Source organism: Aulonocara sp. 'chitande type north' Nkhata Bay, linkage group LG12, assembly GCF_057382095.1.
Source record: "Aulonocara sp. 'chitande type north' Nkhata Bay isolate Kocher_YH1m ecotype deep benthic linkage group LG12, A_spYH_male_GT1.1, whole genome shotgun sequence".
Lineage (NCBI taxonomy): Eukaryota > Metazoa > Chordata > Actinopteri > Cichliformes > Cichlidae > Aulonocara > Aulonocara sp. 'chitande type north' Nkhata Bay.
The window spans coordinates 34,047,863-34,063,983 of NC_141355.1; the positions used below are offsets into that span (position 1 = coordinate 34,047,863).

At 38.8% G+C, this 16,121-nt stretch overlaps 1 protein-coding gene across 5 annotated transcripts in view; it reads right to left on the minus strand.

The window, feature by feature from the left end:
* Positions 1-557: 557 nt before the first annotated feature.
* Positions 558-16,121, minus strand: part of susd2 (sushi domain containing 2) — a 33,924-nt gene continuing 18,360 nt past the window's right edge. For 4 of the 5 annotated variants that reach the window (XM_086315258.1, XM_086315256.1, XM_086315257.1 and 1 more), the window contains 2 exons: positions 11,266-11,362; positions 558-1,501 (listed from right to left, as the gene is read on the minus strand). In XM_086315258.1, the coding sequence (XP_086171384.1) occupies positions 1,450-1,501; positions 11,266-11,362 (149 nt within the window). In that variant the 3' untranslated portion in view covers positions 558-1,449. The remainder of the gene's footprint in view (positions 1,502-11,265; positions 11,363-16,121) is intronic. The other variant, XM_086315259.1, reaches the window with a different exon arrangement.

Here is a 16,121-nt window from a genome sequence, read left to right on the forward strand (position 1 = left end):
TTTGTAAGAGTATCAGCACCTGTTACCAGGTAACAAAGTCGAGGAAGTTGGAACATGTGTACTTATTTATGCTTTTAGGAAACATTAATGTGACTTTATGTGAAAAACGATAGGGTCCTTGAGGGATAGCAGAGCGGTAATAGCCAGGGTTTGCAGGAGCTAGTAATAGATACATCATTGCACAACTGCTATTCGGGAAACAGCGTTCACATGCAGCAAAAACTTCAAAGCCTTCCATGTGCAGAAGGCCAGGTTATTTCAATTAGCCTTCAACAGAAACCCTTCTTCTACCCCAGCTGGACCCCCACCTATCACTCGCAGAGATCAGCCACAGGGGACCCTGTCACTGTGTTTCCTTTTACCCCCCCAAAGGGCTTTGTTTTGGAAAAGGAGAAGCCAGTCAGGTTCAAAGTGGAGGAGAAGACCGTGGGGTAACATGAGATGACGGTCTGTCCGATGAGGCATGCTGCTGGGGCGAATATGGACGATTCTTTTATTTCTGAGCTCTAAACAGTAGTGTACACATATAAAGGAGAAACAACTAGAAAACCATGGGACAACATTAGATTTATTGATTTTTTATGTGAGTTATAGATACTCGATCATTGTTTTCAAATACAGATATATAATGTAGTTCAAAGATTTCCAGTGGGAGAAGTTCACATTAAAGGATTTGGCATAAAAATAAGCTTCTTTCTTTGCATTATTTTCAGTTTACGGTTAAAATATGGTAAGGTTTTAGTTTAGTTTAAAGGCAACATTTCAAAAACATTAACCACAATTCACAGAGCTTCTTAAAGCATTGAAGGCAAACGTCTTCCGTGTACACAAAGATTCAGAAAGCAAGTGTTGACAGAGTGCAAAAAGTTGAACTTTATGTAACATTTGCGGATTTCTCTGGCTCAGTCACTCAGCAAAGCCCTTCGTTTGACTGAAGGCTACCAGCCCACACGTAGGCTGAACAGAGTTCAAAGTTTTTCAACCAAAAACTGGTCAGGTTCACTTCACATTTGACATGAGTCTGAACACATCTGGTCCTATTTTAAACTGAACGGGAGAAGGGAGTGTTGATTGTAATGATGATATGTCCATGTAGTATTTACACAGTTCTCTCTCTAGCAAAGATCGGGCGTTCAGTCATGCAAAACTGGGATATAAAAACAATCATGGCATTTTTCCTTTTCTTCAGTTCCCTCAATCGTCACCCCATGCACCATTTACCACAACCTGGAGGTTTTCCAACCTAAACAAGAAGAAAAACATGAGGCCAAACAACAGACTGAAAGCCTAACGCCTGAGGTTTTCTTGATAAAGTCAACAGGTCAAGAGAAGAGCGCCGTCCTATTCTGTAGTGCAACTGTGTGTGTTGGTTTCCAAATGCTCAGCTCTGAACATATTTGTGGCCATTGCTGATATGGTTGATCCATAATTCAAAAGGACTTTGAGAGTTTAGCAAGGCTGCTGTTGGTTCACCATCTGGATTGGTTTGTCTTTCCTTTCTCTGGAAATACAGATAAAAGAGGTAGTCACTGAACAAACTGCTAAAACAAAATTAAACAGTGAGACCTGAAAAGCAACCAACAAACAAGAAAAACACACATTTTCATCCTAAATCCCTTTTGGGTGTGTTGTTATTTCAAAGATGATCATTGTCATCTTTCCAAAGTTACTGTGGGGGGAAAAACATTGCCCTCCAGACTGTTTCTCCTGCAGCTTCATGGGAGTAGTAGAAGTAATAGAGAACACTTGTTTAATCAAAACTAACTGCGAGTAAATTGTGTGGTGACCTTGCAGCAGGGCAAGCATTATTTTCAACTCGGCTCATAATAAAAGCATTTTATTGCTCTTATTGACGGTGTTTTATTAAGCAGCTTTTATAAAACTTGCAAAACAAGGAAATAAATGTTGAAAGGAAACTGTACTATGCCTTCTGTGGTACATAAACTACAGTAGTAAAGCATTAGGTGGTTTTTGACCTTAGGGCTCATTGGGATCATTTGAACTTGATGAAAAGAAGGAAACGTGTACTAAAAAGACTGGATTTGATCCTACAATGACTGGAAGGGCATTACGAAAGAACTGTTTTCTGAAGAACAGAAAGATTAAACCTAGTTTTAAAAACGTGGATGTTGAGTGGATGAGTATTGTTTTAAGGGAGATCTGATAAAATAGTAACCCATCCTTTAAGTCCTATTCACAGATCATCATTCATACTTCGGTAGTTATTCAGGGTTAGATCAGTAAGTTATTTCAGCATCTGCGCTGGCAATATCTGAGCAATTTTTTTGTAATCTAAAAGAACACAAACACTCACCCTTCACTTTGTTAGGTACACGTGATAAACTGCAAATATCTTTTCAGCAGCAACTTAGTGTGTTTAATCATGCAGACCTGCTGAAATTTAAGCCGAGCATCAGAACAATGGAGCTTCCAAAATGACAGAAAGACAACAGCAACTCAAATAACTACTCTTTTCAATCCAAGGATGCAGAAGAGCATCTCTGAATGCACAACATTTGGAACTTTAAAGAAGATGGGCTACAGCAGCAGAAGACCACGCCGAGTGCCATTGCTGTCAGATAAAGACAGGAAGCTGAGGCTTAACTTTATACAGGCTTACCAAAACTGGAAAATAGAAGATTGGAAAAGTGCATGGTCTGCTGCAACATTCAGACAGTAAAGCTTGTGTGAAAAACATGAAAGCATGGATCCATCTTGCCTTGTATCAATAGTTCACACTAGTAGCAGTAGTTGTGTAGTGGTGTGAGAGACCTTGGCATACATTTCTTGGCATACTTCGGGCCTCTTAAGGCCCAGTATACCTGCTGTGGTTGCCACAATCCAGGGGTGCAAGACCTTCTAAATTGGGAGCTAGCGACAAGCAGTTTGACATCAACTTTGGTTTATGGTGTGATGTGTGAGGCACTGCACAGCAATTATAATGGGACCCTTAGTACCAGCTGAGCATTGTTTAAATGCCACAGCCTACCCGAGTATTGTTCCTGACTGTGTCCATCCCTTCAGGGACACATTTGTAATGGCTGCTTCCATCATACGTAACATGTCACGAACCAAGCTGCAATAATCTCAGTCCTGACACAATTCGGTGATGACATATGCTTCGGGATCCAAACTACTCTGCATTTATTGAGGCTGCTGTGTTTTTAACATGTTTTAATGCTTTGTATCTTGTTATATTTAATCTGAACAAGTCCCTAAAAAAGTCGGTGATCACTGTCGGCCTCTCTCGGTTTTTATTACCACTATTCATTTTAAAGCTCAGTCTTTAAAACCTTACGATGTAACTACAGCGCAGCCCATGCAGCAGTATGTTAATGACTAACTTCGTATTGTGGATGGATTATCTCAGTTGTTCTCCTGACTGAAGTTTGGTCCATTTACAGCATCCTGCCATGCAGTTCCATTTGTCCCTAACTTTTATCGAGTGGAAAAAAGTTAGCATTCATCCTCCAGCTTCACTGTGCTAATGTGTTTATATTATGCTAACACAGCTGTGTAGCTAGCCACCACATCATTATATACCAGCTAGCCCAACTTCAGTAACCCTACAAACGTCACTGCTGTTTAGTTTTGTCTTCATTTATGCCGGCAGTGATAGCATAGCAGAGCTGTACGTCTTAATTTTTCAGAAATCTCTCAGTCAGAACGTGGTATATTATGTTGAGGTGGAAACTAGCGAGCTAACTTCCTGCTAATTTCTAACTCTGTTAAATTGAATAAATTCTGTTTTCATGGATGCCTGGATGTTAAACTTCATTGTTACACCTGGTAGAGCAGCCACACTGATCATTTTATTAAAGGTGAAAGAATTTATACAGTTTGTAACTCTCAGACATGTGGCAGTGTTCGTTTGACTTTGGGACCTGAAGAGGAGTTTGGACCCAGAAACGGCTAATGATGTCAGACTTAAAGGCCAGATAGTAGCAAGGTGCTAATGGGATACAGACAGTCATTTTAGATATGTCAACATTTGGATTGTGATTAAAATTTCATGATGAGAAGCAGAGAAGAAACCTCCCAAATTCAGAGCTATTTTTAAGTCATATTTTCAGATGCATAAGTGAGACACCAGAGTTTCCTACCATTTGGTGTTGAGACGGTTTACTTCTCTTTTCTAAATGTGCTTCCCACATCAATCCTTAAATCTATTCTGAACCCTTTTCCACATTCAGACAAACACCCCTCTACCTTTTTGATGTGTCATAAAGCAGAAGTGGAGAAGACATCACAGTACACACACACACAGACACACAAACACAGACTCACATCATATGGTGTAATGACTTTCCTACTACTGTGGTGAGCTGCCAGTCAACCTGTTGAAACCTGCAAAGTAACCCTAGATGTGGAAAGTACCCCTGCAGGTCTAAGACACATGGAACAGAGGCTCAGGAGCTCTGCGAGCTTTGTATACACAAACACACATAGCCTCATGCACACACAGAGCTGTGTAGTTTCACTGCTTCTTTCCTCCAGACACACAACCCAGACATGATCTGAAATACGGTAAGACCCCAGCTACTTCCATCCTGATATGCTTCAGATGTTGAAGAGGAATCGATGTGTCTGCACTTGTCCGTAGGAGACTTTTCATGCATGTGAATGTATAAGGTGTCTCAACACACTTGGGCTACTGTATATGGAAAAACTTTATATTATTAGTAGTATTTGCTATAAAACAAACAATCTGTGTCCTTAAATTAAATGTTTAATTAAACCTAATTTCTATTAGTTTTATAATTTGATTTACTTAAAAGTTTTCTGCGCTTTTTTGAGAATTAGTTGTTTAATAACATATACTTGACTATTTTGACAGTTCCACATGGGTGAGTGCTAAGACCCATAGGACTGTTAATGTTTAACTTCAAATCACTAATTTAATAGTGTGAGCGTGCTGGATATGTGATGTGGTTTTTAATGTTTGTGTGGTAAAGAACAGGGTTATGGCTTGGCTATAACAACAGGCCACCATGGATGAGACTTGTAGTGATTAATTATTTTCAGTGAGAAAACTCTCTACTGATGGATAAATTAAGCCATGGTCAGTTACTTTGGCTCAGTATTTTGTACATCATTTAAAATTCCGCTCTTTTTTGATTTTTTGAGTTTTGATCTCCTCCATACCCGCTTCACACCCTGGAGGACGGGGCTGTGGCCCCCCCACACTCCCTAGCAGATCATTACATGGAGAAACCTTTGGAATGCAAGCATGCTGATCCACACAGGTATGCACACATGGGTATTCACAGACGCGGACTAAAGCTTTCTTGGCTGCTGCCTCAAAGCACACTGTGCGCTGTCTATCTTGCGTGCTGCACAATATCGTTTATTATTTAGTAAATATTGATATCTATGACTAGCTAGTTTATTGTGATGGTGCTTTGTTTTCTCTATTATTATGTTGCTCTTTGTTGTTTGCTGTCTCCTCTGTTTGTTTTTGTTTGTTTGTTTGTTTGTTTTTTCTCCATACAGGTGACCCAGGAGTTTGTTTTTTTTTCTCTCTCTCTTCCCCCCCCTTCTCACCGTCTCTTCTCCCCTTTGGGTTTTCTTTCTTTCTCTCCCCCTCTCTCTCTCATTCATTCCCCCTGTCCTATTTATTAAAAAAAAAAAAAAAAATGACAAAGGATGAACTGAAGCTCTGCCATCACGTAATGTCGCATACTGCTGTTTCTGATGTCATTTAGAAAAAAAAATAAAATAAAATAAAATAAAATTCCGCTCTTTTCAATAAAAAGGAATTCTAACCAATCAATTTAAGTTTGCATAATTTTCAAAGCATACTTGTATTTTTTCTAGTGTGTATGCACCTTAGGTCTCCAATTGCAGTATGTGTACCAGCATGCTGTATGTGTGAGATCACCTGACTCACATCTGCAGACCTTTTGACACTCATCATATCTTTTTGCACCTGGCCTCCTATGATCAAGACTTCAAGAAGAGAGGGCAGGTGTGCGCGCTCCCTGCCCTTATGACTTATAAACCTAGTAGTTTCATCAAGTCGCTGCCCCAAGTGATGCTGGAAGCGGGAGGCGGCTCTTGACTCCCAATATCCATCTTTTTTCCCCTCCCTTGCCATAGTTATAGTGGGGGAAAGCCCAAATGAAATCTACGAGGCCATAAAACAGGCCTTTAATTTGCTTGTATATGCCCAGGAGCAAGCACTACTATTAGCCTCTTGTTTCTCTGGACTGCATGATTCTGCAGGGTATATGGGTTTGATCAGATCAGAAAGAAAATTTATGAGTAACGTTTAGGAGGCTGGGACATGCTGAATATCAAATAAGCAGGTGGGATTCATTGCATCTGTATGTCTCTGCTAGCACAGCAAAAAGGTGACTTGGGAGGAAATGAGAGGGAAAGAGGACCTCTAGCTATGTACCAGTTTGCACAAGATGACAAGAACTTCCAACTTCAAACATATAATCTCATCAAAGACTGAGTGAAAGATATATGGGTGGCTATGGCTGGAGGCCTACCAAACAAAAACAAGGCAATAGTTATGTCTTAATTCACAGTGTGCCTGACCTGAGGAGACCTTGGCATTGCTGCTTCACACAGAAAGAGAGACACAGATCAGAGATAACCATAGTTTTTAGACATGCATGCATGTATTCTGTATGTTATCTGCTATTAGTGTAATTTTATCTTACTGATCAGCTGCAGTGTTTTCTCTGCATTATCATCCTGAGAGCCAAGTTTTGCTTTCTGCTGTCAGCTTGTGATTACTTGGATCTGATAAGTATACAAACCAAGCTTTCTCTTAGGACAGAAAGTCAGAATTTCCTTACATGGCTTAACAAATATAAAACACTATAGAGCACAATCAACTACAAGGTGTTGAAAAACCAAAAGCCCCATTTGAGAATGCAGGGTCTCAGGCTCAGGCTATATTAAATTTACTGCAAGTGCAAATTTAAAGTATTCAGTTGGTAAAATACAGTGGACACGATTATTGTGCAACCTTGACAGAAAAAAATAAATTATTATCCTGTGTATTTATGAAACAACAATGCCGTCTGGTCCCATGATGTGGTGATAAAGGGGACATGCTGCATGCCTGAGAAGTGGCTGTACCTCAGCAGGTAGCACAGGTCATGGTGATTCTATCCACGTCTGCATACTAAATATCCTTTGGCAAAATACTAACCACAAGTTGCTCTCCGACAGATCCATCACAGTATGAATATATGCAAATGTTAGGCAGAAAAAGCACAGATAAGAAAGTGGTTGTATGAATGGGTGTGTGAGGGCAACCGGACGGAGATTGAAGAGATCACAACAAGGACAGAAGGAAACTAAGGGCTTAAATATACACATGAGGTAATCAGGAAGGTGAACTAAATTAGACTAATGAAACAGGGCAAACAGAACTTAACTCAGTGCTCACAGGATGAGAGACTATCAAAATAAGACAGGAAACCAACAGACAGAGAGACCCAGGCTGTGTCCCAATTCAGGGTCTGCACGCTTGAAGTACGCATTTTAAGTGCGGTTACGTCACCGCCACGCGACGACGGCTGTCCCAATTCGAAGTGTACTTCAAATGCATACTCCAAATGCGCCGTCGATTTCCCCAAATATCAAGCGTGGTCCGGTGCACGCTTCGTGGTCCCATATATCCCACAATTCATAGCGCAGCGGTGGGTGTGGATAATTTTGCCGCAAAATACGGCAGAAGCGAGCGGCCGAAGAGGTTGTTTTTTTCCCCCCCAAACTTTATTGAAATTATAAAGTGAACAGTCAGTCATTCCAGTTCAGTTTGTACAGTAGACATACAAGGCAAATAAGAGTAACAATATACAGTACAATGAAATAAGAAGGATAAATAAATAAAGGAGAAAAAAAAGAAAAAGGGGGAAAATGTGACAGACTTCATAACAACTTTGTACTTGAAAGTTGTGACAGCTCATTCGTTAAACCTTTCTGAATGAATTTCAATCAATGATAAACCTTTTTTATTGGAAGTTAATTTAAGAGAGTTTAAGTAATATTCAATTTCAATCAAAAACAAATGAAATGATGGGGTTGAGTTTTGAAATTTACATTTATGTATATGGCATTTCCCTAATAAGATGGAGCGGCCGCAGAGTGAACTGTCAAAAGTAGTGAATATGACGTAACTTATTTATGTGCGAATGTTTAATAATGACTGACTGACAGACAGACAGACAGACAGACAGACAGACAGACAGACAGACAGACAGACAGACAAGGGGTGCAACGATACACAAAATTCACGGTTCGGTTCGGTTCGATACTTTGGTGTCACGGTTCGATATTTTTTCGATACAAAAAAAATGTTCATGCCTTTTTAATTTGTCATTTATTAAAATTATATATATATATTTTAACTCAAAAGTACAGTTTTTAAACTTAATGTTGCTGAAACAAAAGTAATTTAAAAAAATAAATATATCTCTGGGTTGTCAAAATTTCAAAATCTCTGGTAGCCCTTCGGGCAGGGACTCTTCAGTTTTTGGTAGCCCAAAATAAATTTAAGTAGCCCGAATAAAAAAGAGAGCACTCTTTTGATTGATGTTTTGTTTCCTGTTTTGTTTCCGTTACAATATTATACATTAAAGTATAATATTGTAAAGGAAACAAAACATTAATCAAAAAATGTTGAAAAACAAATTACAACATTGTACAAAAATTACAATCATCAACTCAAATACTTGGTTCTAATTGAACAGAAATTTCTATGAACTTGTAAGAACTGTGTAGGACTTGAATCAGTCTGTGTCAGATCCTGAATTTGAAATTTCCACTGAAGTCACGGGTAAGAGACAAGTGGAACCAAGATCTAGGCCATTTGCTTTTTGAAGTTTGCAAAGACTGCTAAATTTTGCCAGTGGTAGTTCACTCTTTGCAACATAGTACGCTGTTCTAAACAGATTTTTCAGGTTTATTTTTAGTATGTTATTGCAATTGGTGTTTGTTCTGGGAAAGATATTGCAGACTGAGCAATAATGCATTTCTTGCATTTCTCATGGGTTCTAATGGGGGCTTTTCTTAAAATGACAGGTCCCAGTAACAAAGGCGCTTGTCGACTCAGAAATCGAGAGAAAACCAACAACACACCCGGCAGAACATTATGTTATTTACACGGGTGCACATAAGTGGTCCGCATGTGCGCATTCGCTGTCAAAATAAAAGACGCGCACCAGATAAGAAGTTGCAACGCGCGTTTGCGTCCATATAAAAAGCACTGTTTTTGTCCGCTAGAGTGGGATTTTCACGGCACATTCTGCACCACATCTCTGTGCGTTCATCATTTGTTTGAAGCCAGCTCACCTCCTGCAACCACTTTTCCGAGAATACGTGCTTCTTTTGTGGTTCGGACTCCTTCTGACATTTGTTTGGAGGTGGAGGAACACCAAAGTAATTGCTTAAAGGAGCTTCTTCGACATCTTTAAGAGTTCTAAACAAATGTCTGTCCTCCTCCAGAAAATCTTATGTATACAAACACGCGTTGCAACTTCATATCTTGTGCGCGTTTTTTTTTAAATTTTGACAGCGAATGCGCACCTGCGGACCACTTATGTGCAGCCCTGGTTATTTAGCTCATCATATTGCAGCCACAGAAATTATTTTGTCCATGAAACCATAAAGCTGCACTTTCTTTTTGCCTTATAGTCTGATTTGTCATAACTTCTCCGTTTTGTGGTAAGCTTTTCTTTGGCTGTCACTTCTTCACCCTGACCTGTCTTATTTGGCTCAGCAGAACTAAAATATATATCTGCTGCTTTTACACACACACACATAACGCTCAGCGATTCTCTGCGCGATCAACCTCTCACATGTTTAAGCTGCGGGAGATTTCACTTGTCATGTTTGCGTAGTAAGCTAACGATTAATAAGACTATGTCAGAGGAATTGGTGCACAAATTATCATCACTCACAGATCAGTGCTGTCGCTCTCTATACACAGTTCGCGCGATTGCAAAGTGAAAGCAAAAAACAAGCGCAAATTCAAACCCGATTTCAATATGTCACATATTGACAGTGGCTCACCGATGCCAATGACATAATTACCCAGCTACATTTCCGAAAGAATGCAAAATCATTGGCATATATTTTTCCTTCCTACAATAGCCCGACGGGCAGGGCAGAGATAGATTTTGGTAGCCCGACTGGAAAAATCGCTAGCCCCGGGACGTCGGGCTAGCGATTTTGCGAGCCCTGTATCTGATTGAGGAATCACTCATCTTTGGAAAAGAGAGTTTATTACAGAGAAATGGCTCTTTCCAAAATAAAAGCTATACTATACGCTTCTTCTGGGCTATATTCTCAGCAGCATATTGTAGCGGGTCAGGGCTGTTCGGGGTTCTGTTTGTACAGTTATGTTTTGTTTATGTTGCCATAGTGACGGGTGACGCCCTCTTGCTGCGACGGTGTGTCGTGATGTCATGACAAAAATGAATGACCAACAAAACATTTTTCTCCTTCATTTCTGTCAAACAAAGCTGTATGTAACGTGTCTCGCGGTTAGTATCATGGTTGCTAGGCAACCTGAACAGCGCGACGAAGCGTATACCGTCCCATTTCACAAGCCTCTCACTTCCGCACTTCTCGTACTTATAGTACGCACCGTACGTAGTATGCGTAGTGCGCGTACTTCAAGCGTGCAGACCCTGAATTGGGACACAGCCCCAGATTCCAGACTCAAAACTAGCTTCAGGGAAGGAGTAAACACAGAGATAACAGACTAGCAAGACTGAAGGTAAACAAACATGATGACACTGAAGACAGAACATGGACACAGAAATGGAAGAAAGAAATCAAGAACTCTAAATAGACTCAGAGACAATAGAAAGGAATATTTAGGAACTACAATACAAATTAATTAATCAGACATCAAGAATAAAGTCTGAATACTGGTAGAGTAGAAACATGCTCTTCCATTTACTCTTACTTTTTAGTGAAGTAATCTTACCTTTTTTTCACACTATAAACATAAACTTACTGTTGTAACATAATAAAACTTGGTGGATACCAACACTGTACCTCTCAAATCAAAAAGAATCCAGTGAAAAAATGAGAATTCATCTTTTCATAGAAAAAAAATCTAATTAAGAGAAACAGAAAATCAAGCTGCAGCAGAACTGCTGCTAATGCTGTGAAGAGCACTGTGACTCCTAACACTGCCATACCTTTTTTATATTTCTTGTGTCCTATATTACTTTTAGTGGCATAAGCACAAAAATACTGATTTTCATGTGTAGCAAATCATGAGCATCTCACCTTTTTTGTTTCCTGTTTTGTAGACTGATTATTATTCCCACAGTGACGAGTGCTAAGAGGGAACCAACAGCACCGAGAACAAAGCCCACTTTATCGTCTGTGAGAAATCACAAGAATGTAGTTAAACACTGCTATAAACTATTTATCCTTCAGAACAGTCATGCACCCATCGCAACTTTATTATTTGGAGTATCAACAACATCAAGAGTTTGTAAAACAGTGAGCTTGTTTTAAGATCTCAGCACAAGCTTAGAAACTTTATAAACAGTGACAAATGATGAATGACTAAAAGTCCTTTTTTGGGCTAAACTGTTACATATATAGTGAACGTTTATGTGTCCAAGGACTGGTTGAGTGGCCGAGGAAGCACACACAGAGGCATAAATGGTTATTAAGTAGTACAAGATTTATTTATAGTGCTCACCAGACAAATAAGTCTGGTGAGCACTATAAATAGTGTCAGGCTCAGGGTGATTTTGGGTGAAAAAGAAAAAGAAAGTACTCTTTCCCCACACAACATAAATTTTGCTCACAGTGTTAAAAATCTATTATTCATCCAACTGGTACACTGAATATAAAAGTCCCCCACTTGCTTTTTGACAGTTTGGTTCTTCAACATTGTGGTGACATATCAGGCACACTTAATCTACAAAGACTTTGGTAATATTAACACTGAAAAAGTGTATTTATTTTTACAGCAGGGAACTGATGACAGTATGTATACAGAGGAAAATGACAACAGGAAAATACGCTAAAATGCTGAAGCCTTGATCTTTATTATTTAACTGGATATACAAAACATTTTATTACAATAACTAGAATGAAGGGGTTAGTAACCGTTGTAACAGCAAGACAAGAATAAATGCACCAAGTGGACAGTGCCAAGTGGTCTACAGACACATAAAGTACAGAATTAAAAAGACTGTCCTATGAATTTTAACATGGGCATGGTGAGTCAGTATAAAGTGAATATGAACCAAAGAGAATCATCAGATTTGACAATTTCCTTTGTGCTAAACAGGCAAACACTGTGCTCATATTAGAAAGCTTATTGTTGTTTCATTTTGTTCTAACGAATCACTTTGTTATGTATGCCATTCATATAAAAAACAAATCGCAGGTATTTTCTCATCTAAACCAATTCATAAAATATTTTAAAAAAGTATGATTGGCCAATTAGCCAGAAAGCAACAGTTACTAGGCAGTGTAGCAGTTTTTAAACATACCAACGGGCTTAAACAAAACTAAAATGATAAACCTGGCTTAAAAAAATAACTTGACTCTAAATTGTGCACACTTGTTTAGGTGATACTGTGATTAAATTAAAAAATCTAAAATGTTCCTTTGGGAATTGGCAAGCACAAATGAACTATACGACTTTCTATTTGAGTCTTCATTTGAGCACATGTTAAGTGTGATGCTGGTCCTTAAAAATAACCTCAGCTGTGTGAAAAAAAAACAAAACACAAAAAACCAAGGCACAACTAAAGCTAATAAAGAACTACACCGAGATGCGCACTGACAATGTACTAATAGCTTCACAAGCTTCTAAACTACTCTGTGTTAATATCAATGGATCAGATCTGGATGCAGCAGGACTGACATCAAACGTCTGCACAACGACTGAATGCTAGTCCTCCACATGCTCCCAGTATAGTTATAATCTTTACCATTAAAATCAATCTGGTTAGTCCACTCAAACTTCACTGATCAAATAATAAACCCACAGTGAGCAACAGCACTCAGGTTGAAAGCATCACATTTCCACTGAGATGAAATAAACACATGATAAATATCACAGGGTTTGACAGAGAGTATCCCTCACCTGCTTCACCTATCCTACAGTGAAAACAGATGAAATTATATGTTACATATTATCAATTCAACCTCAGAATATTTATGAGTTCATAATGGCTTGGACTGATTAAAATGCACTCCTTTGTCTTTATCTCTGAAAGAAATTGCTAGTCGCTAACACACCCGGACACCCTTGAGCTATGTTCTTAATGCGTAAAGCTTTTCTTAACATAGAGATAAGTTTCTGGGCTTTCCTTTTTTTTCTGTCATTGCTGATACCATCTCAAAATCGTTCTGTTGACTTTTCTCTCCTTGGTAATAGCAAAGACGTTTCTTGTTCTTGTTATTCTGACAGGTGCAAATATTCTTGGAATCTGAAACATGTATATGATTGAAACTTTTGTCATTATAGGTTCCCTGTACAAAATTAAAAACAAAAAAAACCTGCATTGCATCACCGCACTTACAAAAAGTAAGGTAGGCGCTAACTAACAACACTGCTTGTCAATCATCTGGCATTTAAAAATGTGATTTTGAACACAAAATTACAGCAGTTGTAGTTGTAGTTGCATCGACATCTACAGCATATGTGTATGTTTTAACACAGAATTTTTTAAATATATTTATGTTACATCCACTCCTCAATTTCTTGCATTTGTACTTGTTTCTTGCCCATTTTTTTCTCTACTTAGCAGAAAAAGTAGAGTAGCTTGTGAAGTAGATGTTGATTGCACAAATCAGTGGCTACAGAGTAACAATACAGATTGGTACAAAATCTCCTTTGAAAATAAAGCCTTGAACACACAAACGAAACAGAAATGGTTCTGTTGTTTTCCTTTGACTGGGTTTTTCATGCATAATGGCGACCTCCAAAGAGGTTTTCATTAGATCTAAAGAAGATTCACTGCTTTTTAAAATAATTATTAACCTGTTTTGTTGACTAGAGTTTCAATAACTCAAGTATGAGATTTTATTTGTCCATCAAATACTAGAAACAGCAGGTGAAAGCACACATTACATTCTAAAAGAAAAAAATCAGACATTTTTTCCTTTACTTGCACTTACGCACATACTGTTGGAGAAGGTAAAGAAGATGAAGAAGATGAAGATGGAGAAAAATCAGTAAGTATCTTATGAGCTTCATGCAAGTGGATGTTTTAAAACCAGAAGTGATCTTGTCTTCATGACGGCAGCACAGGGGGGAAAGCTGGTGAAAAATGGCAATGTTACATCTGAATGCATCTTATTTGGTTAAGGAAAAGGCAAATACCAGTGCTGTGCATCAGCAGAACCTAACCTTTTTGTCATACACCTGCTCTTAGATGAGCTGAAGCAGATCATCCACCACAATGTCTGTGACATGTGTGAATAGAACAATAAGTTATTTTTGTAAATTATGGTCATTCTAAGAGTCATAAGAGGCTTATCTGTTCATGCTGGTGGACTCGTCACCAGTGTTGGTCAAGTTACTTGAAAAAGTAATCAGTAACTAATTACTTCCCCAAAAAAGTAATCCCGTTACTTTACTGATTACTCATTTTCAAAAGTAATTAATTACTTTTAAAAACACGATTTACAACCTGAATAGGTGATAAAGCAATAGATTTTTCAGCCCAATTCTGCATAATCCATCATACAAAATGTAATCAAATGGAAAAGTCTCTTTTGCAAGTAAAACACAGCAGAAAATAAATAAAATCAAACACTAGCGGTCCTGTTGCTCTATTTTCACCTGTAAAGCTGGAGCGGGGTAGGCGGAGGTTTACCCTGGTGCAGGTGTGCCGCGGTCAGTTGAAGAATCCGCAAGTTTCTCTGTGAATTCCCCATTACGTCATAGCGCACTCGGTGCTTGCTTGGAAGTTTTGGGGAGGTTTTTTCGCTGTAAAAAGAAGTTTTCTTCCCACGCACAATGGACGCTAATGTTTTTGTCACTTTTTATGGAATCAAACTCAAAGTAAGGTCAGTACTTCCACGCTTTAAACGCTGCACGCTCATACTCTCTCCCACACTCAATATATTATCCATTGTTGATCTGCACACAGCTGTTGTCACGAACGTCGCACTCGCTTACGTCACTGTCATGAGACATTCTCGCAAAAAAAAAAAAATCACGGTTTTAGTAACGCAGCGTGCTTACGGGAAAGTAACAGTAATCTAATTACCGTTTTTGCAATAGTAATCCCTTATTTTACTCGTTACTTGAAAAAAGTAATCGGAATGCGTTACTGCCCATCTCTGCTCGTCACTTGCCAGTCACAAATCAATAACTGAAGTTTCACAGTCAGATCCACCCCGCACTCATCACATCTGGTTTCTATATATCAAGATGGCTGAGGTGAAAATAATGAAACTGTGGCTTTGTAACAGGACTTTACAAACCAGTGGGTAATGCAATAGTACACGTCCATCTTTTCTACTGCGTATGATACTAACAGTTAGAAAAATGCGGTTTGAAGGTCATATGAAGTACTTGCTGCAATTCTTCTAATCTTGCTCAGCACAGTGTGAAACAACACATGTCAAATGTTTCAACATTCAACACTGCTGACTTCACATTCTTGTGTTCATTTTTAATTGAATGTTGAATTAATTTGAATTAAATGTAACTTGAACTCAAAATTAAAATATAACAGAGGTGAAAAAGCCTGCTAAGTGGAATTTATCAACTAGAGACTTTCAGTGACAGAAATGGCCACAAGCAAGACACTAAAATGTGAGCAACATGACTGGTTTTAAGGTCTCGAGCTGTCCCTGGTTGGCATTTCAATTCTCATTCTCCTACGCAACCTGAATTTACCAACCACTTTTGCCTCTCTCTCAATGCTCAGCTGCACTATCTCAGGGGAATCTAAGAGAGAACCACAGCGAGTAAATTGAGTGAGGCTTTGTCTTGCAACCCACGTCACTACTCCCTATGAAAATTGCTCGATCCCCTTCTGGCAGCTGTCACCTTCCCTTTAATCACTTTCTTCCCCTCTACGCAAGAAACTGTATTAATATTATAAGGCCATTAAGGTGGGCCAAACCTGTTATTGGTATGCATTTGATACTCAACCAGG